Source organism: Sander lucioperca, chromosome 1 (genome assembly GCF_008315115.2).
Source record: "Sander lucioperca isolate FBNREF2018 chromosome 1, SLUC_FBN_1.2, whole genome shotgun sequence".
Lineage (NCBI taxonomy): Eukaryota > Metazoa > Chordata > Actinopteri > Perciformes > Percidae > Sander > Sander lucioperca.
The window spans coordinates 11,718,083-11,743,306 of NC_050173.1; the positions used below are offsets into that span (position 1 = coordinate 11,718,083).

At 39.1% G+C, this 25,224-nt stretch overlaps 3 protein-coding genes across 4 annotated transcripts in view; all 3 read right to left on the reverse strand.

Moving 5' to 3' along the window:
* Positions 1-210: 210 nt before the first annotated feature.
* Positions 211-3,416, reverse strand: snrpd3l (small nuclear ribonucleoprotein D3 polypeptide, like). Its single transcript, XM_031277817.2, has 4 exons — positions 3,251-3,416; positions 2,394-2,534; positions 889-1,081; positions 211-437 (listed from the first exon to the last, which is right to left on the reverse strand). The coding sequence occupies exons 2-4, from the start codon at positions 2,517-2,519 to the stop codon at positions 373-375; spliced, it is 384 nt and encodes a 127-aa protein (XP_031133677.1). The 5' UTR covers positions 2,520-2,534; positions 3,251-3,416; the 3' UTR covers positions 211-372.
* Positions 3,417-8,681: 5,265 nt separating this feature from the next.
* adora2ab (adenosine A2a receptor b) lies at positions 8,682-13,370 on the reverse strand. The gene is made up of 4 exons (XM_031278107.2): positions 12,918-13,370; positions 12,597-12,728; positions 10,558-10,661; positions 8,682-10,045 (listed from the first exon to the last, which is right to left on the reverse strand). The coding sequence occupies exons 1-4, from the start codon at positions 13,118-13,120 to the stop codon at positions 9,081-9,083; spliced, it is 1,404 nt and encodes a 467-aa protein (XP_031133967.1). The 5' UTR covers positions 13,121-13,370; the 3' UTR covers positions 8,682-9,080.
* A 5,409-nt stretch (positions 13,371-18,779) lies between these two features.
* Positions 18,780-25,224, reverse strand: part of bcr (BCR activator of RhoGEF and GTPase) — an 86,508-nt gene continuing 80,063 nt past the window's right edge. Inside the window, exons 20-24 of one of the 2 annotated variants that reach the window (XR_004101266.2) lie at positions 24,442-24,576; positions 24,241-24,346; positions 22,970-23,132; positions 22,324-22,825; positions 18,780-22,213 (exon numbers count right to left, since the gene is read on the reverse strand). Coding sequence is in view for 1 of the 2 variants with exons in the window: in XM_031278019.2 (XP_031133879.1) it covers positions 22,736-22,825; positions 22,970-23,132; positions 24,241-24,346; positions 24,442-24,576 (494 nt within the window). In the remaining variant the exon portion in view is untranslated. Of the gene's footprint in view, positions 22,826-22,969; positions 23,133-24,240; positions 24,347-24,441; positions 24,577-25,224 lie in introns of both variants that reach the window. The other variant, XM_031278019.2, reaches the window with a different exon arrangement.

Below are 25,224 nucleotides of genomic sequence, written 5' to 3' on the forward strand. Positions count from 1 at the left end.
TGAATTTCTTAACTTTGATTTATTGTTTATGCATGCAAAAAAATCTATAATGCAAAATCCAACTGTGGCAGGTAGAATGCCGAGAACTATGGTGATCAAATTAAGAGTAGCCATTTAAAAGCCAAGCAAATTCGGCCTGGAGTGAGGAAAAACAAACTAGAAGTGGTCACCAAGAATATATAAGTTGAGTTAACCAGAGGACAGGACACATCAAATTGAAATATGTTTATTTTCATAAAAAAATGAAAGTAAAGCAATAAACTGCAAAGCACAGGATTGCAAAAAATACCAACGATATCCAATTCAAAGAAGACAAACTGAAAAAAACAAAACAAAAGACTATACAATGCAACAATCTTAAAGATGGAGCAGTTATCGCCTCTTCTGGAAGATGTTGCCTCGTCCCATTCCACCACGGCCCCGACCCCTTGCAGCCACTGCAGATAGAAAAAAAAAAAAAAAAAGGACAAATTATATCAAAATGACAGCATATAGAAATCCCTATTGGTTCACTAATTTTGCCACCTAGATGATCTACAAAGTAAATTAATATATGCATAAAGTGGATAATATAAGCATATGTACGATACAATACAGTAAAAATATATTAAAAGCTACCTTCGTGAAATGAATGTTTTGTCAGATGTTGAGACAAGTCTAATTTTGTACTCTTATTACCCACAGGACAAAATATTGGGTACATCTTTAAAAAACACATTCTACACAATCTACAATTAAAGTGCATTAACTCAATCGATTCGGCAGCATTTGTGGAAAGCATTTCTCTCCTGAGATGTTTGAGTTCTTCTCCACAAATAAAGTGACCAGATGTGTAAACGGCCGAGGATAGCCGGGGAGATACTGGTGGTCCAAAAACCTTCCACTCACCTTGTGCTTTGAGAATAGCTGCCTTGCCCCTTCCTGCGCCGGATCCCTGGTTCTTGTTCTTCATACTCTTTAACATAGGAGCATTCTTTAACATGTCAGGTAAGATCAGGAAGCGGATCTTGCTGCCACGGATGTAGACTTGTTCCAACTGTGCCACCCGGCCATCACGATAAGTTACTGTTATATTAGACATCTGTGGGGAAAACACAGTTAATCACATAGTTGAACGACAGTCTTTTTACGGGCTAGAAGGGAAAGGGCTAGGTGAGAACACTAATTAAACTGAACTCAATCTAAACTACAGCTTGGCTAAATATGGCAGTGCAAGCATACATGTTTACACTGACAATAGGTCTTTTCAATCAGTGGTTCACAATCCTGGTCTTTCAACACTACAGCTCTGCTGCTTTCATTTCTTCACGCACACACGGACGCAACAGCAAAGTTTCTTTTTCCTTTCTCTCAACTTTTCCGCCGTGTGTCGCGCGTACCCGCTCACGGTGTGAAGCGTGTGTCCACGCTATTCTCGCACATGTAGGGAACCTCGTGAATTAACCTGCAACATGTCAGCTGTTTGGAAATTCTTCAGCGTGTGTGCAGAAGATAACAAGTTTGCAATATGAAACACCTGCAAGGAAAAAGTAGGGCGTGGAGGGACGACACCAAAAACCAAAATCACATTTTTTTTGTTGGATATTGGATGTGAAAAGAAGGAAATGGTTCTAACATTGCACTTTAGATGTGTGTGAATTTCCCCACACCAGGAGTAATTTATATAGTTCTATTTTATAGTGATCCATTATCTGTTCAAAAAATTTCTTATGTTCTGTGCAAAATGTTCTATTAAAAAATAAATATTTGTGTGTGCTGTAAAGTGGTTAGAAAAAATGAAATCGGCTAAAATCAGTATCGGCTGGCCTAACTCAAAGAAAATCGGAATCGGCCTAGAAAGTTGTAATTGGTGCATCTCTACAAGAAACTGTATTCATTCATGGTCCAAAATCCTTAAATATTTAGCTAGTAGCTTCAAACCGAGTTATGTTGGAAATGAGCAGATGAACACAAAGAAGTAACACTTAATCCATAAAATACATTAAAACATGTCAATATAAAAAGCATACGTGCACCTAAACCCAATATATTGGAGGGTTTATTTGGATCTCCATTAGGTGTTCATGTCAGGATAAACAATTTTTTTTTTTAATGTGGATTTGTAGGAAACACTAACTCATCAGCCATCAAGAAAGTTAGACAAAATGAGGGTAATCTGTAACTCTCCTTAAATCTCACTCTCATTAGGCCTAAGTGTTTCCTTTCTGTATAGGTACTCGTGATATTATTCAAAACCCAAGGGCTCACAACAAAAACGGAGTTATGTGTGTACAAGTAGTCGAGCACGCAAGGGAAAAGGAAAAAAAAAAGTGTCATAACACTGTGCGCAAATCAGGCTGTAAGGAGTAGCTTCATTTATGATTATTATTCAGCATTTATTGTCAAGGACCAACCTGGCAGTTCATGTTGTCCTCAGCCTCAATCAGCTTGCCCCTGTACACCTCTCCGGTGTTGGTCTCACAGGTCACAATGTGTCCCTCTGCCTCATGCAGGACTTTGATTGGTACGCCGATAGACATTTTTCAATTGTCTTCCTGAAAAAACATGCAACGTTATTGTAGGAAATGTTGTACACATGTTGCTGTTCCATAATAAATAGTTACCAACATATTTTCTACAATCTACCTTTACTTCAATATATTTAGAAATGAATTGTTTTATTTTATTTAAACTACTGAGAAACCACAAATTGGGCCAGTGAAAATCATTGTTATGCGAATCCATTAACGTTAACGTTATTTGCATTAGCCATCTCTATGCTGCTTTAGCCCTGGAAAGTTACTGTATACCCAATCAGTCTACAACGTAGCAACACCTAGTGCTTACAATATTGCAGTTAACTACTACATACTAATCACAGGCCTTTAGCAGGATGCAGTGATTCATACATATGACCAATGTATTTATAAAAGCAGAGACACTTAACGTTAGCCATTAGCTAAATTAGCTATATTAGCTAACGCTAGTCCTCCATGAACTACAACAATACAACGCTAACGTTACCTAACAAGAGTTAAGTCCTGCATACATTATTTTGAAGTAGTTACTACAAACCAAAGCCTGATGCAATTTAAATACTTAATCTAACATTAACGCTCGATTCTTTACCAAGACACTTTTGAGTTTGTCAAACAGGCGGAACCATATTACCCGACTGAATGAATGCGCTCTTAAATGCAACACATACAAACACCACTGCTGGGTAAACTAAGTGATAATGCTATTTTGCCCAATCTGTTAGGACGGTTACCTTGATTTTGTCTTGAAAACTGATTACTTTGTTGTTCCTTCTTGAAGAGCGCAACGTGCGTTTGTCGCTTTTCGGGTACCTTTTGGAGCCTTTTCCGCCTACCCACAATGCCACAATGGTTCAATGAAGTCCTTCCTGTGGCATCCCGCGGTGCATTGTGGGATTTGGATTTTTGACCAGTATCCTCTTTTTGAAAAAAATCCTAATTTGTTTATGGAATTATAGTTCTAATACCCTGTAACACCAAGCACCCACTTTTCATATATATATATATATTTATATCTGTTAAACATACACTAATATATTTTCACTCTTTACTCATGTATATAAGTAACCTGTTAGATTTATAATTCTATATTTTATTCTAGCATAATTTGTACTCTGCACCATTGCACTATTGTCTCTATGTGTATATGCTTACACACTTTTTTACGATCATACTTATATATGTACATAACAGACAAATGTATATCTTTGTTCAGCTTGCTGTCTTTGTTTTAGCTGTATGTCCACTCTGTGTATGTACATTGAGAGCAACAACAAACAGGAGTCAAATTCCTTGTCTGTGTGTACACTTGGCCATTAAAGCTGATTCTGATTCTGATTATTATTCTGGTTTGTAAGGTGCTTATGGAAAGTCTGCCTGGTGTTTTGCCAGAGGACTAAAGCTCTGTTTGCCTGACCCTTGGTCTTTTCTATAATCATACAGCAAGTGTTTTACAGTTTTTTCCAACTGCTTACACACGTTTTCAAAACTATGTCTCCTTTTTTCAAAACTCTACACACAATTCCCAAAACTGCACACACAAAATGCAAAATGCCTCACATCTCCTTCAAAATGAAACACTGCATTCAAAATACCATAAACACATCTCAAAATGAAGCATTTGCATCAAATGGCAAACACTTTTTTCATAATAGTAAATTTTGGGATATACCATGTACACACTGTTGTTCTAAATCTAAAGCTCTTTTGTCTTTCATAGGCTTATATCTACATTTACAATGTTCTAGAGTGAAAGTAATCTGCTGAGAGGGGTTGAAAAGTGCACTGTAAAGGGGGGTATTGTATGCACTTTGTGCAAAACAAAGTCTGATTGATTTATAATGTTGAAATAGTCATTAGATAGTTGCATGCCTGTTCTCATTTCTGAAGATTTGAAGTATGGATGCCACTGTAAAGCTACTCAAGATGGGCTTCTCTCTTTCTCCTCCTCCTCCTCCTCCTCCTCCTCCTCCTCCTCCTCCTCCTCGTTGTCATCTCCTCCCTCCTACTCCCCTTGCTCTCTGTCTATTGTTGGCATCCATTGTTCAAAACAGGTAATCTGACCTTTGACCTCTGTATAGGCCTATACTAAAGCAGTGATTGGTTAGTGTTCAGTTATGCAAATGTGAGGAGTGTGTGTGTGCCCTGGTAAATAAGTGTAGCATTTTGATTGATTGTGTTTAGAAAAGGAAAGCAAGTCACTTCCTGTTAGATTTTTGTGTCTTAGGTAGAGAATTGTGTGTAATGTTTTGAAAAAAGTGTTTTATGCAATTGAAAACTGAGTGAAAGGCTGAGAAATAGCTTATGGTTTTGGAGATTTGCTGTGTAGTTTTGCACTTTGAGTGAGAGGTTTAAAAAATCGTGTGACATGAAAAGATTTTGTGTGTAAGCAGATGGAAAAAACTGTAATAGATTTATTCTCAAGAGGAACACAGTTAAAAGAATTTAGGCAGTCTATGCATAAATATCCATGTAAACCAACAACCTCCTAAATACACTAACATCACAGATGCAATAGTCTACATTTATTAAAATAATAAAATTAAAATAACTACATAGGGCATTCACGTTTTTTATTTTCCTCCAGCGTGGTCTCTCACTAGATTTTAGACACCAGATGTTTTCTGTATGTTGTGGGTCCATGTCTCCACTGCATATTAGCCTGAGAGAGATCACAAAGAGAATCCTTAAAAAAACTTTTAAAAAAAGTTATTCTGCTAATTTGCTTGTACTATCAAAATGGCACGCAAAAACTTTGCATGCCAATGTCATGGTTCCCATATAGTAATTTATTACTACAGGTCTATGGCGTTCTATAAAGATGCCCACTGTATTGTATGCTGTCAGGACATGTTTTTTTTATTATGATAAAATGATTCATGCTTGAATTATCCATAACCACATATTTTTCATAACCCCACAAAATAGCACAAAAGAAACAAAGCATTAAAGTGAAATTGCTTTATTCATTTTAATACCCCTGGGCATGATCATAAAGTATAACTGATATGCATAGTTTTTGAATAGGCATACAGTACACAAGCTAGATACATACCCATATGTTTATTCCTGGAGACATGTCTCTGAGATTGCTTTAAGACATGTAACTGTATCTTAATGCAGGCCTTTCCCACACTGTGAGGGCTTTTTAATGAGGAAAGAGAAAGCGTAATGGCATAATAAAAGACATCATCAAATGAACCTGCATTTAATTTCCATTGCATCAGGCTCATTGACTGGCGTCAGCAGCCAGTCTACTGTAAACACCTCTTGCTGAGTAGTCTGTGGTCATCTGTTTATACTTTACGTGTATGTGTGTGTGTGTGTGTGTGTGTGTGTGTGTGTGTGTGTGTATATATGTGTGTGTGTGTGTGTGTGTGTGTGTGTGTGTGCGTGCGTGTGTGTGTGTGTGTGCATGTGTGCGTGTGTGCGTGTGTGTGTGTGTGTGTGCGCATGTGTGTGTATGTGTGTGTGTGTGTGTGTGTGTGTGTGTGTGTGCGTGCATGCGCGTGTGTGTACATGTGTGTTTTTTATGTTGTCTATTTGTGCAAGCCTGACTCTGAAAGTAACCACACTACAGGCATATGGAGTGATATTTGAATAGCTCAAACAAGCTCTTTGTTTCGGATGGTTGGTAACTGACCTACACATTATACATTATACACCCTATACATTGGGTGACTTTGACACACATGTCACATAGTTGTTGAACCAGCAACAGACACATGTTGCCTGGCAGTGATCAAATCACTGATGAAACTAGTCAAATGTTCTGTAGCTGTAGCTATCCAGAGAAATTACTTTTTAACTGATCTTTACACAAGAGATGGTGCACACCTTATGCTTGCCTTCAAACAACATCATTGTTTATCCTGAGTTGTCTGTTAGGACTGTGTTTTGTGGTTCATTCAGACCATTCATTACTGCTCTTAAAAGGACATACTTCAGTCTGTGGGTACTTCATATATGATCGTATGTATGTGTCTGTGGTATGTATAGCTGATTCATTGTAGTTCTGTAGCAGAAATTGAACTCAGCTGATGAAAAACAGTGAACTAATAAGTATTTAAGACTTTTAATTCTCTGTTGAGTAAAAACAATACATATGGCCATTACAAAAGGTGACCTGGTGCAACCTTATAAAAAAAAGCAGTTTAAAGGAGAACTCCGGGCAATGTTTACGTTAATCTTGATCGCTATACTTTTTTGAGTACTGTCTATAGCAAAAACCACGAGCCGAATTGGTGCTAGCAACATGGAGCTTCTGTAGCTAATGCCCAGAGCTCCCGTTAGCTAAAACGGCAGTTATGGGGGCATAAGCTAAAGAGTGCCTTTGTGCCTCTTAACAGACTCAAAATGCTATTAAAATGTCTGTGCAACACGAACAGGGCCCTTACATGACAACAAGATGTGTTTAGCAACTTAGCCATTGTTGAAATTCACATACCCTGTTAGCTGCTAGCTGCCGTCTGGGATGAGTGAGTGTGTTCAGCCAGGCTTCGGTAATAATCATCACGCTGCAGTCCCGTGTGTATTTGTAACATAAATATCCATTTAGTGTGCAATCCATCTGGCGTTGGTGAGTAGGAGTCTTGTCCGTGTCGATCGTTGTGGTTTCCTTAGCTGGACTAGCATGCCCGGCCGGCGTCCCTGCCTCTGCTTCCTCCCCGCCTCTGCTTCCTCCCCGCCCTCCTGGCTTCACGCGGCCGACAACAATCCAACGAGCGCCCGCTGGTCTGGTGGATGTCTTCCAGAAGACCGTTCAAGCCTTCGCCGCGAAAAATTGTATTTTATTTCACCCTCAAAAATAGGTAATTGAGCACTGTAGTGGTTATGACCATATTAGTGACTATGCTACATGGAAACGGACCAAATTATGTTTGGGTCCTGTACAGTAAAATAGTGTTTTAGACGGCTAGCTGTAGTATCGCTAAGTCCCGTGGGAATTCAGTTGTAGCAGGAAAAAGGTAAATAGCAAATTCCTCTGTACATGTGACACAGTTTTCGTTACCTGGCTGTATGAGATCCCACTCTTTACAGCACAGGCTTTCTTCCTCGGTAGGTATTGGGTCACAACACCCACACAAACACCACCAGTTGCCCGAAATCTGTGTCCTTGAAGCAGATGCTTCATCTGCCAGTTGCCCCTCTGTCTGTCTCGTTCTTTCCAACTGTGATGCTAGTTCTTCGTCTGTATACTCGGGTTCGAATAAATAAGGACGACCATCAAACTCAAACGCCTCTTCCATGTGTTCAGTATCTTCTATATTCTCCAGTTACGTTACTCCAAACTTCTTCCCTTGTGAACAACTCCGATCTTCACTCTTCACACACTACGCTCCTCCAACCTGCACACTACTCTTTACCTTTTTCCTGCTACAACTGAATTCCCACGGGACTTAGCGATACTACAGCTAGCCGTCTAAAACACTATTTTACTGTACAGGACCCAAACATAATTTGGTCCGTTTCCATGTAGCATAGTCACTAATATGGTCATAACCACTACAGTGCTCAATTACCTATTTTTGAGGGGGAAATAAAATACAATTTTTCGCAGCGAAGGCTTGAACGGTCTTCTGGAAGACATCCACCAGACCAGCGGGCGCTCGTTGGATTGTTGTCGGCCACGTGAAACCAGGAGGGCGGGGAGGAAGCAGAGGCAGGGACGCCGACGGGGAATGCTAGTCCGGCTAAGGAAACCACAACGATCGACACGGACAAGACTCCTACTCAACAACGCCAGATGGATTGCACACTAAATGGATATTTATGTTACAAATACACACGGGACTGCAGCGTGATGATTATTACCGAAGCCTGGCTGAACACACTCACTCATCCCAGACGGCAGCTTGCAGCTAACAGGGTATGTGAATTTCAACAATGGCTAAGTTGCTAAACGCATCTTGTTGTCATGTAAGGGCCCTGTTCGTGTTGCACAGACATTTTAATAGCATTTTGAGTCTGTTAAGAGGCACAAAGGCACTCTTTAGCTTATGCCCCCATAACTGCCGTTTTAGCTAACGGGAGCTCTGGGCATTAGCTACAGAAGCTCCATGTTGCTAGCACCAATTCGGCTCGTGGTTTTTGCTATAGACAGTATTCAAAAAAGTATAGCGATCAAGATTAACGCAAACATTGCCCGGAGTTCTCCTTTAAAGTCTGTTAAAAACGCATTGCAAGATACAGTACAGTTGATAAAGCAATGTTTTCTGTATTGCTTTGTCTTTGTGTGTACATTGTTTAAAAGGCATGCAACCTAAAAAAAAAAGGGAGATTTATCTTGGAAAACGAACACATAGATGTAATTGGACTGCATGTCAAGAAAATGTTATTATCAGCCCATTTTAAACGTCCACTTGCTTTTGACAAATTCTGTTGTTTGCTTGGAGATGTGACCCAACTCAGAGATGGTTGATGAGAAAAAGTAACAAAGCAGGCCAAAATATTCCCTGGCAGAAACAGATTTGCTGTTGCTGTTGATTTATTGAGGCCATATTAATCCTTCTACATATTGTCACGTTTGCACTCTCTTTTGTTTTATGGCAGTATAAATATATTTTAAACATCTTTGTTATGAGACTTCTGCAAGCTCTGTTGGTCAGACCAAGTCTGTTTTAGGGAGAGAGCCTGAACATTCTCAAAAGCAATGCAACTTTTACTGTCTTTCACTTCCAAAACATCCGTTCCCCTCAGATGTGTGACCGACTCAACTCCATCCTCTATGATGCATGGCTGCTGCTGCATTGCTGGAAGGGTGCTACCCTTTATTTGGTGTCCGTTGGGTATGCAGCTGCTTGGTGCAGCATCTAACGTTGATGTCCAATAACAAGAGGCTTCATGAGCATCTTTTGGTGGAGTTCGGTCAGGACTGGGGTCCAGGATGTAGTTATTCACCACTGTGCCACCTGATGAACCCTCTCTACTGGTATGGGAGGAAGTCTGTATGATACTACTGTTGCCAACACTTCTGCCATCACCACTCCCAACCCTAAAGTCATCCCTCTGCCTGAGGATGTGCTGATGCAGGATCCTCCGAAAGGTCTGTCTGAACTCCCGAATGCGATAAGCATAGATGAAGGGATTCACAACAGAGTTAGCATGGGAGAGGATGATGGCAATGTTCATCAACCATATATGCGCGCGCCCACATTCCTGACACAGGTGGTTAAAACAGTTGATGATGTGTAGCGGAAGCCAACACAGAGCAAACAATCCTACAATGATGGCCAGCGATTTGGCAGCATGCACTTCCTTCTGCAGGGTTGAACGAGATGAGATCGACAAAGACGTTATTTCTCCAGGAGCGGGTGTGTGCGCAACTTTCAGCGCCATCAGCCGGAGCTGACGCCGAGCAGCCATAAAGATATTGGCATAGATGATCAGCATGACCACAAGGGGTACCAGCACACAGCCGAAAAAATTGAAATACACCATGTAGTCCAACGTAACCACTCCTTCAAACAGGCACTCCGTCATTCCGTCAGGGCAGATTTGGCTGTTGATTGCGGCGGTGGTATTCCAACCTGCATAACAGAGCCAAGGGTGATTAATTGCCAGTTTTATGTTTTAATAATGTCAAGCAAATATTTGTCCTTTCCATAGCAGAAAGAATTCTATATGGTAAAACATTTTTCATTTACAGTAATTATGGCAAGTTAATGTGCATTGGTTGGGTTTCAGACCAGGTTAGCTGGATTAAGGCCAACATGAAAATGCCAGATTCTTGTAATTGCCAGTATTGAAGTGAATGAAAACACTTTTCTCTCGAAATAGAATACAAATGCATTTCCCCATTTTTCTTAAGTGTCTTTTTCATGTATTTTCATATGTCGGACGTTGAGGCTTAAATCAGGTTTACTGTGATTAACTCTTTTCCAAAATTCAGATTTTCTGGCTTTAAACAACTGACAATGAAACAAAATGTAAACCCAACCATCTCCTCAGAAACCTGTGGACGATGTAACAGATGGCACCTTTATGTTTTTCTACAGGCTTGGGTAAGTCAGGTTTATATTTGCCAAAATGAATCTCCTACCTCTGTTCCAGCCGAGCATGGGTGTCAGGCCGATGCCTACTGAGAGAACCCAGCACAATGTAATGAGGCCCTTTGCCCTATGTCCTGTCACCAGGCTGTGGTATCTGAATGGTTGAACAGAGCACAATGATACATTAGGGCTAGTTGCTTTATCTAATCTCAGTTTGATAGTTTACCTATGAGGCAAAGTCAATATTTGGTTATTTAAATGAGGAGGAAATGGTCGTGCATTCAAACCTTAATGCGTTAATTATTTAAAAAGCCAAAGCCAGAGTTGAAGATATATATATATATATATATATATATATATATATATATATATATATTTTTATTGTTGCATTACTGGCTTTTAAATACACTGTAACCACTTACAGTAATACTTACTGTAACCTCTCCAGTATCTTTGCCTGCTAATAAAAGACAAACCACATATCAAGTGTTTTAAATATCTGAATTCATTCTGCAAAGGTCTGTTAGCAACACAAAGGCCTTGATGCCAGTATTTTTGTATGTTCTTCCTCCCTCCCATGCTAAAGGATGGAGTAAACACAGTGTGAGATGTGTGTTGTTGCATGACTCTGCAAACAGCTTAGGGGGTGTGAATACATCTGCAATAAAGGGCAATTCCTTCCTGCACTGTCATTTACCGGCACACTTCTTTCTTTTCTAAGCTGTGACGTTAGCTCAGAGCTATGGAGATTTTGTTGAGCAATGCAGTGAAATACAAAAACAACTAATATTAATATCACAAGATTCATTTTACTAACATGAGTAAAATGATGAGGACATTTATTTTAGAAATTAAATCACTGATAAGATAATGTTAACTTAAATATACAATAGCTTTATATTATAATGTTGAAGATTTTTTCTTTGGTCCATTTCACTGACACAAGGACATACAAAAATCAACAGTATTTTTGGGTCTGATATATAATTCAGATTCATGACCACTTGCACACAGTCACATGTGGCAGGCCATCTGAGCTATTAATATCCAGACTACTGAACCCGATTTAAAAAGAAACCCTGCTTTCAACATTTCAATTAAGTCTTTTCATAATTTTTGCTCCATCCTCGAGTTATTAGTTGTTGTTTTTTTTGTTGCCAGCATTATTATGCAGATTGCTTCATGCAGACATGAGGAATGCACAAAAGAAATAAAAATAGAAAATCAGCATGAATAACCACGGTATTCTTGATAACATTGTCCCATGATGTGACTGAGATCTTTTATGGCCAGGGTGGTGGTCAGTAGGCTATATTAAGTCTCCTATAACTCTGATGAATTATTAGCTCTCTGATCTTTGGTGCCAGGGGGTGTGGCGCCAGCGTGAGCACACAGACACGCAAAAAAGCTGTTATGCAACTGCTTATGCAAATGCGTCACCTGCTGTGGCTTACTCGATGAAATATCCTCTCATGGCAGGAGTAAAGAATGCAGCTGCGGCTTTGGTTACACACAGATGAACAATATGAGTCAATGGTGTGTCAAAATGCCTTGTGCAGAGAGAATGAACAACACCTTTTATTGTAAGCTGCAAGACATTTTAAAGAAGTATCATTTGAATGGTACTGATTCACACGGATAGAAATGATCAAAGCCTTCATCAGATTTAGTCCCTCCAACAGCACACAAACAGTAAACTAATAAAGCACGTGGAGACATATAGCTATGTCTGCCCACAACCGGCCAGATTAGCTTTAATTGAATTAGATCTCTATAATTCAATGTGTTTCGCTACATGACATCTGCTTTGGATGCCTCTCACGTTTAATGGTTTACCCACACTATGACTTGTGTGTGAGAAAATGTACTGTAAAATGTAAGGGAACTGTGCAACAGTTCACAACCAACAGCCAATAAAAATTAATTCTGCTAAAATCTTATTTACAAGACAAAATGCAGCTCTATCATCAAGTCACAGAGAGATTTGGACAGTCTGAAAAGTGAATTTGGTGAAAGTGACAGCGTGGGAAAGCTGTCTCTAGGTTTAAGTTTTCAGCACAGTCGATGTGACCTTTTTGTTTCCTCTCACCTGAGTGGGTTCTTGATAGCAATATAGCGGTCTACAGCGATGGCCAGCAGGCTGAAGATGGAGCTCTGAGTGAGTATGAGGACGAAGCAAGCGATGAACAGGCAGCCGTAGAAGTTGGCACAGAAGCCGGTACTGGTGGATTGAGAGAAAACATCACAAGTAAAACAAACCTCAATATTACATTCTTGCAAATCTAATAAAGCAAAGTTCCTTAAGTTATTACCCTAAATCAAACCCAGTCTGAAGATTACACTGAAGTGAAGTCCTATAAAAAAAGATAATTAACAAATATTTAAACGAAATAAAAAACCGTAATGATACCTAATAGTGATAGCGAAGGGAATGGCCAGCAGCCCCACAGTAATATCAGCCACTGCCAGTGACACCACAAAGTAGTTGGTGATGCTCTGCAGGTTAGAGTTGAGGCAGACAGCCCAGCAGACCAGGACGTTCCCAGCCACAGACAGGCAAGCGATCACCACCTCCAGGCCGATATAGACTAGCTGGTCATACCAATTCAGCATGGTTATTTTTTCCACTTTTTTGCTTTCTTTGCGTTTTCATCCCACGGATTCAGCTGCTTGACTTGTTTTTAAACAAAATACCTTCTTGGCACAACTTAAGGGAGGAGTGATTGTGTCACAGGAGGACAGCCAAGGCAGGAAGTTCACACCACAAAATACTTGTGAAGCCTGACTTAACTTTCTACTGTCACTCACACTATACCAGTTAGTTTTCCTCTTTGTCTCTGCAACCGTCTACGCCGCTTTGCAGTGGTCTAAATAGAAAGAGAGAGAACACAATCTCAGTCTAGTCTGTACAAACAGATAACACACACACACACACACACACACACACACACACACACACACACACACACACACAAATACACACACACACACACACACACACACACACACACACACACAAATACACACACACACACACACACACACACGCACACACACACACACACACACACACACACACACACACACACACGCGCACACACACACACACACACACACACACACACACACACACACACACACACACACACACAGGTTAGAAAAGCCATCTATCTTTAAAAGACAGGAGTGCAGTTTGTTTTCCATGCAGGGCCAAAGCAGACAGTCCAACAATGCACCTTTTATTTCAGGAAAAGTTTCCCAAAACCCTTCCACACGCTAATCATTCCCGTCACTGACATGCTTTCCTCCAAATTCACTGATAACTACACAAATTAAACCACCTATAAATTTGAAAGCTATTGTACCAACATTTTGTTAAGCTATCTTTGCTGTGTTTTTTTCAGGTTATTTAGCTAAATTCCTCTATATCAGGGGTCTTCAACGTTTTTCAGGCCAAGGACCCCTTAGCTGAAAAAGAGACGGAGCAGGGACCCCTGACCACATATATTTTATACAATTGAGTTGCATATTACACCTTCAATAATGTGTAGGGCGGCCTAAATCCTTTATACATACATTTTTATGGTGCATACAATACCAAGCTTTTAAAATAAAATTGCTGCCATATTCATATATTTATACATCATGTTTTTAATGTTAAAATGTGGCACATTAAATCCTTAAAGCTAAAGTGCGTAGTTTCTCTGTCTCTGTCTGTCTCCCCCATGAGGAATTCTAAGTAATGGCAACAAAACTGTCAGCGCGTCCACATGATACAAGCCTTACGTGACCGCGCACCACCCCCACGCTCCCCTTCACACAGTTGCTTGTAACCAAGGAGGACACAGAGGATTAAAAAACATGATGGACTCTTCAGAAGAGGTAATAATCTTCACTCGATTTTCTGTGCGGGAAAATCACCGGACGACATAATCTTCTGAACATAGCCATACTGAGAAATACAGAGAGAGTTATGTGGAGCTGATAGTCTTAATTAGCTTTGTATCAACTCATTTGGCTTGAATGTAACGGACGTTCATAAATATCAAAATGTCACGCACTAAAGCTTTAAGCTAAACTGTATCTGTGGATGGCTGACTTATGGCTACCTTAGCTGTAGGCCAGTAAGCCTATCATCAGTGTTGTGTACATTCAAAAATAATTATCTTTACTAATAGTATTTTGGATTCATGTTAATGTATATTTTAGACATATTTTCATTTTTTTAATTATTTTAAACCATCTAACAATAATGAAAAACAACCATTTGCTTCGCTCCACAGGTTGTTCTTTGATTAATCTTCCTCTGTTGGCCACATATGACCCTTTAGCTCCACCAGCAGTGATCCTGCTTGGCATGTAGGCTACATCGGACCAATGTTCTACTTTTCCTCTATTGTTTCGCTGCTGAAATCTTCTCACAGACCAAAGGAATTTAAAAACCAGGCTTTATTCAGTGTGTTTATCCGGCGTCCAGTCAATTAGTTGTTTTTTTTTAAGACCTCAAGAGGCTGAAAAAGTTTCTGAACCTGCACAAGAAAAAGAAAACAATTTCAAAGAGAAAACATAAATAACTCACATAGCTTTTCCCCAACGCTTCAGTTTATAAATTACAACATAAGCTATCATATGGCGGGCCCCTCTTGCTTAACCTTCTTCCAGTTGGCTGCTTTGACACAAACTATTCCCCTTTATTCTGATCGTGGCTATATGGGCCTAGAAGCCTTGGAGGAAGTGAAAAGAACATACACATCCTGCTGGTGGGGATCTGTCTGCCCTATCTATCAATCAGTGTACCAGCTCAGCTCCACCAAAGTCAGAGGGAAAACAAACAAAAAGGGAAAAGCTGCTGTATTACTATTGGCAAAATCACTGTGTGTGTAACTAATGAGCGAGGCACTGACATCATTATTGTAGACTCCTGATAACAGGAACAGATAGGACAACAGAAACATCAGCTGAGCCAATTCTGAACAATCACTACAGGGCATGTTGTGTGTAATAGATATCAAGAGATGAGGAAAAGGCTTCAGCACTGATCACACAAACCTTTCCACAAACTGAGATGAATACACACACTCTAATTATTAGTCATTACAGTGCTTATGCATTATTATGTATGTATGCTTCTTTTTTTTTTTTTTTACTTCAACCATCTAATTCATCAATTCATTGTCATAAAACTCCACAATTCTAACAGTGAAAGCTTCCATAGTTTAAGTTAAAATAACCAACAATTGACCATCAATTTATAAAACACAGTCGTTATGCCATAGATTATTGATCAAAACACCTGTTAAGCTCTTACTACTGGTGTTAGAAAACTATGCAAGCATCAATTGACAAACACATATAAAACAGCCTGAACAAGCAGAAAACGACATTTCTTACCTTTTTATTATTGTGAAAATAAGAAATCTTTCCACCCAATCCACATGTTCAGATGTTCAGATGTTGGCGGAAGCGCACATTAGAAAGTTAAAGAACACAGTAGTTGATGAGTTTACCCCAGTAAACTTACATGTAGTGAAAAAACACACTGAATGAAGCAACAAATGTGGTATATCCTCTGATATGACACCGCTGCTCATGTTTGCTTTGTCAGGAGAAGTTTGAAGGTGCGCACTGTCGCTGCGACAGGAAAAACACGTGTGTGTGTGTGTGTGTGTGTGTGTGTGTGTGTGTGTGAGAGAGAGAGAGAGAGAGAGAGAGAGAGAGAGAGAGCGAGAGAGAGAGAGAGAGAGAGAGAGAGAGAGAGAGAGAGAGAGAGAGAGAGAGAGAGAGAGAGAGAGAGGCTGTGTGTAAGGATTACATTATTACTTTGATATATTGAGTTTCACATTTTGGATATGTCAGCCATTAAGAACGCGAGAAAGTCCGTTCTGAGTCCATGTGCACACCCTCCACCACGCACCTTGTTTGGTTTAGTGTAAATGAGGCTGTGCATAAAAATGCACACGCAGTCAAATATGAGGAAACTGTTTTTATACCTTAAGGTTAAGTGCTGAAATGCACTCAAAGTGTGGTGAGACTGCACCAAGTACCTGTATATCCTGTTCTTTGCTTGCTCTAAATGAATGGCAGCTATTGTGTCTTCACTGATTTTATCAATGAAGGAGATGGCTTAGACCTATCCAAAGAATTATGTATCTACTGAACAGCATAAGAGAAACTGCAAATACTGTGCATCATTTACCAACACTGCCGTACTCTATCACAAATGGGACTGGACGCTGTTTGCTGTGTGGTTAAAAATCTTATTCGCTATGCATATTTCACCCAAGCCCCCCATGTCCTACAGATGGTGGTAGGACATGGGGGGGGGGGGGGGTTAAAGCGAGCCTAGTGTATGTAACTTTCTTTGTTAAGTTCATAAAATAAGGGCTGCAATCAAACCTTTCCACAAACTGAGATGAATACACACACTCTAATTATTAGTCATTACAGTGCTTATGCATTATTATGTATGTATGCTTCTTTTTTTTTTTTTTTACTTCAACCATCTAATTCATCAATTCATTGTCATAAAACTCCACAATTCTAACAGTGAAAGCTTCCATAGTTTAAGTTAAAATAACCAACAATTGACCATCAATTTATAAAACACAGTCGTTATGCCATAGATTATTGATCAAAACACCTGTTAAGCTCTTACTACTGGTGTTAGAAAACTATGCAAGCATCAATTGACAAACACATATAAAACAGCCTGAACAAGCAGAAAACGACATTTCTTACCTTTTTATTATTGTGAAAATAAGAAATCTTTCCACCCAATCCACATGTTCAGATGTTCAGATGTTGGCGGAAGCGCACATTAGAAAGTTAAAGAACACAGTAGTTGATGAGTTTACCCCAGTAAACTTACATGTAGTGAAAAAACACACTGAATGAAGCAACAAATGTGGTATATCCTCTGATATGACACCGCTGCTCATGTTTGCTTTGTCAGGAGAAGTTTGAAGGTGCGCACTGTCGCTGCGACAGGAAAAACACGTGTGTGTGTGTGTGTGTGTGTGTGTGTGAGAGAGAGAGAGAGAGAGAGAGAGAGAGAGAGAGAGAGAGAGAGAGAGAGAGAGAGAGAGAGAGAGAGAGAGAGAGAGAGAGAGAGAGAGAGAGAGAGGCTGTGTGTAAGGATTACATTATTACTTTGATATATTGAGTTTCACATTTTGGATATGTCAGCCATTAAGAACGCGAGAAAGTCCGTTCTGAGTCCATGTGCACACCCTCCACCACGCACCTTGTTTGGTTTAGTGTAAATGAGGCTGTGCATAAAAATGCACACGCAGTCAAATATGAGGAAACTGTTTTTATACCTTAAGGTTAAGTGCTGAAATGCACTCAAAGTGTGGTGAGACTGCACCAAGTACCTGTATATCCTGTTCTTTGCTTGCTCTAAATGAATGGCAGCTATTGTGTCTTCACTGATTTTATCAATGAAGGAGATGGCTTAGACCTATCCAAAGAATTATGTATCTACTGAACAGCATAAGAGAAACTGCAAATACTGTGCATCATTTACCAACACTGCCGTACTCTATCACAAATGGGACTGGACGCTGTTTGCTGTGTGGTTAAAAATCTTATTCGCTATGCATATTTCACCCAAGCCCCCCATGTCCTACAGATGGTGGTAGGACATGGGGGGGGGGGGGGGTTAAAGCGAGCCTAGTGTATGTAACTTTCTTTGTTAAGTTCATAAAATAAGGGCTGCAATCATGTGCAGTGCCCCATCTGCCAATATTGGGCTGTATCACATTGAATCATCACAGCTCTTTACACACCTCATGATTAGGATTATCCATCATTCATTGCATCCAACGTTTGCATGCTTTAATATATTGAAACAAATGAAAGCTTATATAAATATATTTCCCGGTTTTGTTGACAACAATAATATATTTATATGTATCTAAAACAAGTTAAAGAAGAGTATAGCTACCTTTTAAGTTGTACCTTTCCGAAACAGAGAACACATGAAGCATTTCCAAAAGTTTGCTTGCAAGTTTATATATTTAGAATAATTTCAATTTGTCATTTCTATATCAGATTTATTATTCATTGTCTTTGAAATGCACATGGCGTCTTGTGTGTCCCTGCTTAGATAATATAATGTATGCACTTTTTTATAATGGACATGGATGTGGTTAATGTGAACATCAGGGAGAATCAACTAAGTAAAACTTTTATTGCATTCGTGCTAAGTCCATCATGTCATAGTTTTCACCTAAGGAGCTACCTGCAATCTCAAATTTAAACAGATCTGTCATTCTGTGTAGATACAAGGAGAGTTTATTTAACATTTTTGTGTACAAACATAGGCTGCAAATGCCTTCCAAACATGTTTGCCCTCAGAATACAGTATTCATTTTTACAGTTCTACAAGCAGAACATTGAATATTGAACAGGAACAAGAGTTCAAAAAATTGAGGAAGTTAAAAAGAGAAAGTGTGTTGTGGTTGGTAGGCAAGTCTCTTCCTCAGCTTTACGTTATGTGTCGAATAAAACCAAACTAGCATATTTCCAAAGGTTGACGTTGTCTAATTTAAAGTCAGTTTGATGTCGTAGAAGTGGCAGCAGAGTCATTTGAAAGTCTTAACTATAGCATGGAAATGTGATAATTACCAGAGTCATGTACAATAAATGTAAATTTGTAACTTTCATATAGAGCAATATGTTCCATATCTTCACGCTATTCCACAGAACAATTAATTATTGTATTTACTTTATCATGTACAGAGGGATTGAGGTTATGGAGGGTACATGCAGTTACACTGACAATCAACAGACCAAAAAAAATGCAGTTTTCAGAGCAATATAAAGACTCTTTTCTCCTCTACCACATACTGACAGCTTGGCTTTTTAAAGAGACTAGAGGCGTACCGGCTCAACCGTTAATGACCATACGTCAGCGGACGCCACAATAAATAAAACGGAAACCAAATAATGTACTCTCTAGTATAATACATATCATACAACTCCATGGAAACGAAAGAGAATATTGAGTTGCGTGAACTCACAGGATCTACCATTGAAATGGACAAGATCCTGCATCTGCTATTCAGTTATCTAAAGCAGATAGCTAAACAATCACAGTGGCCAGTCTGGTGTACACCACATCTAACTTACAGAGATGAGCCGACAATGCAGGGGGGGGGGTGTTCAATCCGGTGTTTGTGGTTGTACACAGTGGTTGTGATAAGGGACAAAATAGTGACAAACAGTTGCAACTTTAACAGGATGTTTGATAAACAGACTGCAACATAAGACTTGTATTATCCCAAAGAAAGCACACCATATAAAGACCATTTCTCTAACATTAATTTTGCTTTAGATAATATTATATCACAAATAAATAGATCCAGTAGACCTTCTTATACCAAACAGGGACAAAGCATAAATAAATAAGAATAAAAGGCATTAAAGGAGTAGAAACTTTAAGAGCCAAAACAAGGACATGTTGGGCAAGAAATTCTGTCCTTTGTCCCATTAAGACTGACGCTAACACAGTTTGAATTCCAGCCACACAGTCAGATGAAGGGGGCAAGTAGAACGGGCATGTACAGTATGAGCTAAGACCATGCTTAAGGTTAAGGTCCTGTCTTAGTCTTTAAGAGATGAAAGGAGTGTGGCTGTCCACAGCAAAGGCAACAGGAGACTTAACAATGTTTCAGAATATCGCGCTAAACAAAAAGTGTCGAGGCACGATAGGGTAGAAGAGTGTAGGCAATCGGGACTTATTATAAAGATGACAGACGAATGGTGGATTCATTTTCTGTCTCATATACTAACATATAGATGAGGAAACAATGTGTGCATGCTACAGTAGGGCAAACTTTGTGGAAGTACATACAAGTGGGACTGAAGGCATGAAGAGAAATCTCAACATTGTTATTTATGGGGTTGATACAATAATGGTGTTTAAGTTCATATTGTCATGTGCATATGAGTGTTAACATTTAGAGAGCTGATATGTATCCAAAAGGAAAGCCTCCTCTTGCTTTTGAAAGTCTAAAGACAATTATGTTAAGAACTTAAAATGCGTTATAACATTTACTCATATGTGCCCTCACCTATGTTATCTTAAACATGGACACAGCCACACACAAGCCCTTATCAGATTCACTAAACTGGTCAGTTAGCTAGTTTTATACTGAAGATATATATGGGAAACCAACCATGAAATTTACCCTTAAACGATAGGTTCATACAAATTTTAATTTGCCAGAAAAGGACATGCTGTAATAATGTAAACCAGATACTCACAAGTTAGTTACCAACATCCCAAAGTCTATGATGACACATTTGTGAACAAGACAGCAATAACCATAGACCAAAAAAATTAAAAATCCATAAAACATGCCTGCATGTTAAATCAAGGACACAGAAATTAAAATGAGAAATATGCAATTTTAGAATCAACAAATGATGAGATTTCTTTTAAATTGGCCATTGAGTTGAACACCTTCAGGGGTAACGGGATGAAGAACAGTTAAAGGGACAACGAATTAGTAGGACATTTCGCCATATGCATGAGATAAATAAAAAAAGATGTCAGGAGAAGATGAGACAAAACAATATTCCTTCATTAAAAACAACAGATATGCTCTTCAGTGGACATAAATGTTGAGTGCTCAGGTCACTTGAATTGTAATACAGTAGTTCTAACATTGCAGGAGTGCACATCTGCAGCCACAGATTAAATGGTACAAAAAGAAACAATGTCATATGTGTGCGAGTGTGTGTGCTCTATTATGACATTGCATAATGTCTACACTAGACAGGCGCGATTCTCAGGATTTGAGACGTTTTGCCGAGGAACACCCAGCAGTTAAAGAGCTTGTGCCTTTTTCCACAGCAGCATACAGTATGAAACTACAATGTGTGTGTTACCTTCATAATAATATCTAAATGAATAATCGATAGGCTGGACAGAACAGCTGAGTAGTTTCTATACGAACAAGGCTAAATCCTGCTTATTTACCGCAAGACTTGAAATCAAGGCTAAGACCTACCACTTTCTTAATCAAACAGAAAAAAAAGTTGACTTAGAAAAACTAACTGATTTCTCCCTCCCAGGCCCCCAAAATAAATTACAATAATAGCAACAATGATTATACTGTTAAACAAAAAGAAAGAAAAAAATACAACTTTAAGATTATGTACAATGCTGTATCTGTAATTACAACTGCTTCCTTTTTCTCCTAGATACAAACAAATGAAAAAAAATTTGGCCAGATGTCCTATGTTACAGTAAGAAGGACATTTTTGTTGACAATTCCTATGTTAGAAAATATATTGCTTCCTGGATATTTTCGAGGTGAAGACTTGACATACAAACAACACAAATAGAGGAAATTTGCTTTTATGATCGCGAAAAACCGCAGGCAGTCAGATTGCAGTATATTACTATTCATCCAGGTTCCTTTTGTTTCTCTTACAGTTCCTATTAGAGCTTTGTCTTTGACTCCAACGGGGTTTGTTTACGTTGTAAACACTTTAACATAACAGGTGCTTCCTGACACAAAGAAGAAAAAACAGTATCATGGCAGCTCTGGATTTTTTAAACTGCCACAAACAGCACAAATGTCTCCTCTTGTCTTTCTCAGAAACAATGCGCGAGTTTATGTAAGACACGGTTAGAATTTTCCTCAACAGGACATGTTGCAATGTTTGAGATGAACAAACATATTTTGCAGGATTCTTGAGCTGATGATTGTCCAAAATAAACACAGATTGAGAACAATGCCCAAACACAAAGGTAGATGGAATTTCTGATTTGTTGGCAAACTAATTGAAGAATCAAGAAAGACATATTTTGTTCTCTTATGGATTGATTTTGATAACTTCTTGATGTTGTTTATAAACCACAACTGTCTACACGCTGTAAAGGTTCAATGTTAAGACCAAAAAAGAGCATGGTGACAAAATTTAGATGGCAGACGTACCTACATCATCACTAAAGGTAGAAGAAATCATATTAAATATCAGGTAATGACATATAAATGGAAGGACCTCGCATCCTCTGAGCTTCAGAGGTCCAATGGCGCCCTCTTGTGTTTGAGGGGGGGCAGGCATTGCCACAGACTATCCTTTCCAGCTGAGATCCTAACGGAATCTGGTCAGTCAATTCAAAAACATACTACTATAGGCTCACTTTGAGCCACTGTCTCTTTTTCACTCCTTCATGGTCAAATCATCAGGTCGGCAGAGTCAACGTTAGCTCTATACTTCAGTGGAGAAGAGGATGCTCTGTCGTTTACTGTCTGGGGTAGGGATCGTTTCCAGCTGGAGGAAATACAGCAACACCTGGACCTGCAAGGAGATAGGAAAAGGAAGAGAGACAAATTGGGTTTCAGTTGTTCAACCGTGCAGCTAGCGGAGCATCTTTTGTTTTAGAAAAAAAAGCTTCACAAAATGTAAAGATAAAAATGCCAGAAGAAGATATGTGTGGCTTACCTGTGCCATGACTTCCAGCGACCAGCTGTCCCCCATACTGATGGGTTGGGTGGGGTTAGCAGGGATCTTGCTGTCCTTCTCGGAAGGCCTCAGCAAGGTCGGACCAAACACCGTTGCCAGGTTGTGGAGAGACATCTTGTTGACGCTTTCCTTCTCTGCCACCCTGAGGAGAAGAGGAGTCCATTAGTGGAGAGATGACAACAGCACATGCAGGGATGGGTCTGTGTATTGAATATCAGAGATGCTAAGAGTTTTAATGCCTACAACATTACATTACATTACATGTCATTTAGCTGACGCTTTTATCCAAAGCGACTTACAATTAAGTGCTTTCAACCCTGAAGGTTCAAACTCCAGACAACAAGTAGTAAGTGCAAGTACATTAGCTTTAAATAAGCAAAGCTACAAAGAGCCATATGATAGTGCAGCTTCAAGAAATATATATATATATACATATATATATATTTTACAGTTGTAACAACAGTGTAACAGTTACCTTACAAACCGCGAAGCCGACATTGGACAGTTTTCACTATTTTTGAACATTTTATATAGTCTATTCAACTATTAATCAATAAAAATAATCCACAGATTAATCGATAACAATGATAATCATTTTATTATTTTACTTAGCCTGTCCTACATACTGCTAGCTACTGTCCCTACCAACAAAAACGTAACTTTCCCCATAGTTTTGCCTTTAACAAAATATCAAATATAACAGTGAATGAGAAATAGTTTTCTTCTTATGACTCTACATCTTTCAATCTCCTGCTCAGAAGTTCACATTTTCTTGATAATCAAGGCAGCTATAACATTGCATTATCCATTTTACACAATCATCCAATGTTTGAGCATCTTGTTATTCAAAATCACCATGGTAACCAGGAGATATGTTGCTGTTGCAGTTGAATGATATTCCACAGTAGTGACTGCTTATGCTTTAATAGTATAAAAGCCATTAAGGTGAATACTGCACCCAACAGGATGCCATTTTGAGATTAGCATGTCATGTCACAATGATATTAGGAGTCATTCTTCCATGCAAGTTTGAAATATTATATCAACATTTAGATAACAAAAGGACAAAAAAAAAATGAAATTAAAATCTATCTGAAATATTAAGTTATGTACATACACTTGTTTGCAGTTGGATGCACCTCCTGTATATTTATGGCTTGTTGTAGTGCATATATCTGTTTTATTAGATTTCTTTGGTGTATGTGGGCATTCCTGTCTACATTTTATGCAAACACAGTGTGTTTACTTACCTCTTCAGGTGATCCAAAAGGAAAAGGAATGTGACCAAGTTGGGTTCTGGCAGCGACAGCAGTAAGTTCAACATACAGCTTTCTTTGGCAACACTATCAGACAGGGCTGCACGGAAGCAAAGGAATTGAGTTTTTACATATCCTGCAAATGAAGGACTTTCTCTTGCTATGTTTGAGAATGTTGATAGCCCTGTGACTTACTGATGCCACCTGCAAAATTGGGGTAGAGCTCATCAGTGAAGAGTGGTTCTGGCAGCTCTCTGAAGTACAGCTTCAAGGTCCCAGCAATGGCATTGACGTCCATCTCACTCATCATCACTGACACATCTTTATGATCTGCAGGAGAGACACAAGAACAACATGAAAACAGGAGGTCGAGCAATGACCAAGGAAGATGATAAGACGGGGAAACACCTTGGCATAAGCAGCAGTCGCCATCCGTCTTCTCAGATTCTGACAATGCAAAATACCAGGGGTGATTCTAGGATCAGACCTTTAGGGGGGCTCAGCCCCTAATGAGAATGTGATTGTTACGTGATGTTACGTTTTTTTGACACTATGAAGGAACTAAACTGACACTTTATAAGTCACAGTAATAACGACCAATGTGATACAATGTTCTAACATTCAGCAATTTTAGTTGTTTAAGTTTCAATTTGGGTTCTAATCTGCGCCATGAAATTACCAACTTCTTCACAACCGCACTCAGAGACTCAGCCGAAGGCGTGAGTCAGGCACAACCACCTCTGATTGGCCAACACTACGTTTCTGTTAACCCTTTCCTTGACTGGGTTACAGGTGCATAGCATCGGCGACAGCAACACAGAATATTAAACCTGTTGCAAGCCCTTTGAACCTGTAATTGTTTGTCCTTTGTCACTAAAAGACAAGTTCGCAAACTCTCACTTGAAGCACTAAAACTGATTTAAAAAAATTAATAATTTGTAAATCTGATTAAATCATTTCACATCAGAGAAAGGCCTC

Excerpts from the sequence above, each read along its gene's own strand:
- snrpd3l (XM_031277817.2), bottom strand. The coding sequence starts at position 2,519 with ATGTCTATCGGCGTACCAATCAAAGTCCTGCATGAGGCAGAGGGACAC. Across the intron at positions 1,082-2,393 it reads AGGACAACATGAACTGCCAG|ATGTCTAATATAACAGTAAC; the intron begins GTTGGTCCTTGA and ends TTTTCCCCACAG. Across the intron at positions 438-888 it reads AGCTATTCTCAAAGCACAAG|TGGCTGCAAGGGGTCGGGGC; the intron begins GTGAGTGGAAGG and ends TTCTATCTGCAG.
- adora2ab (XM_031278107.2), bottom strand. The coding sequence starts at position 13,120 with ATGCTGAATTGGTATGACCAGCTAGTCTATATCGGCCTGGAGGTGGTG. Across the intron at positions 10,662-12,596 it reads GCTATCAAGAACCCACTCAG|ATACCACAGCCTGGTGACAG; the intron begins GTGAGAGGAAAC and ends TCAACCATTCAG. Across the intron at positions 10,046-10,557 it reads CATGCTCGGCTGGAACAGAG|GTTGGAATACCACCGCCGCA; the intron begins GTAGGAGATTCA and ends TCTGTTATGCAG.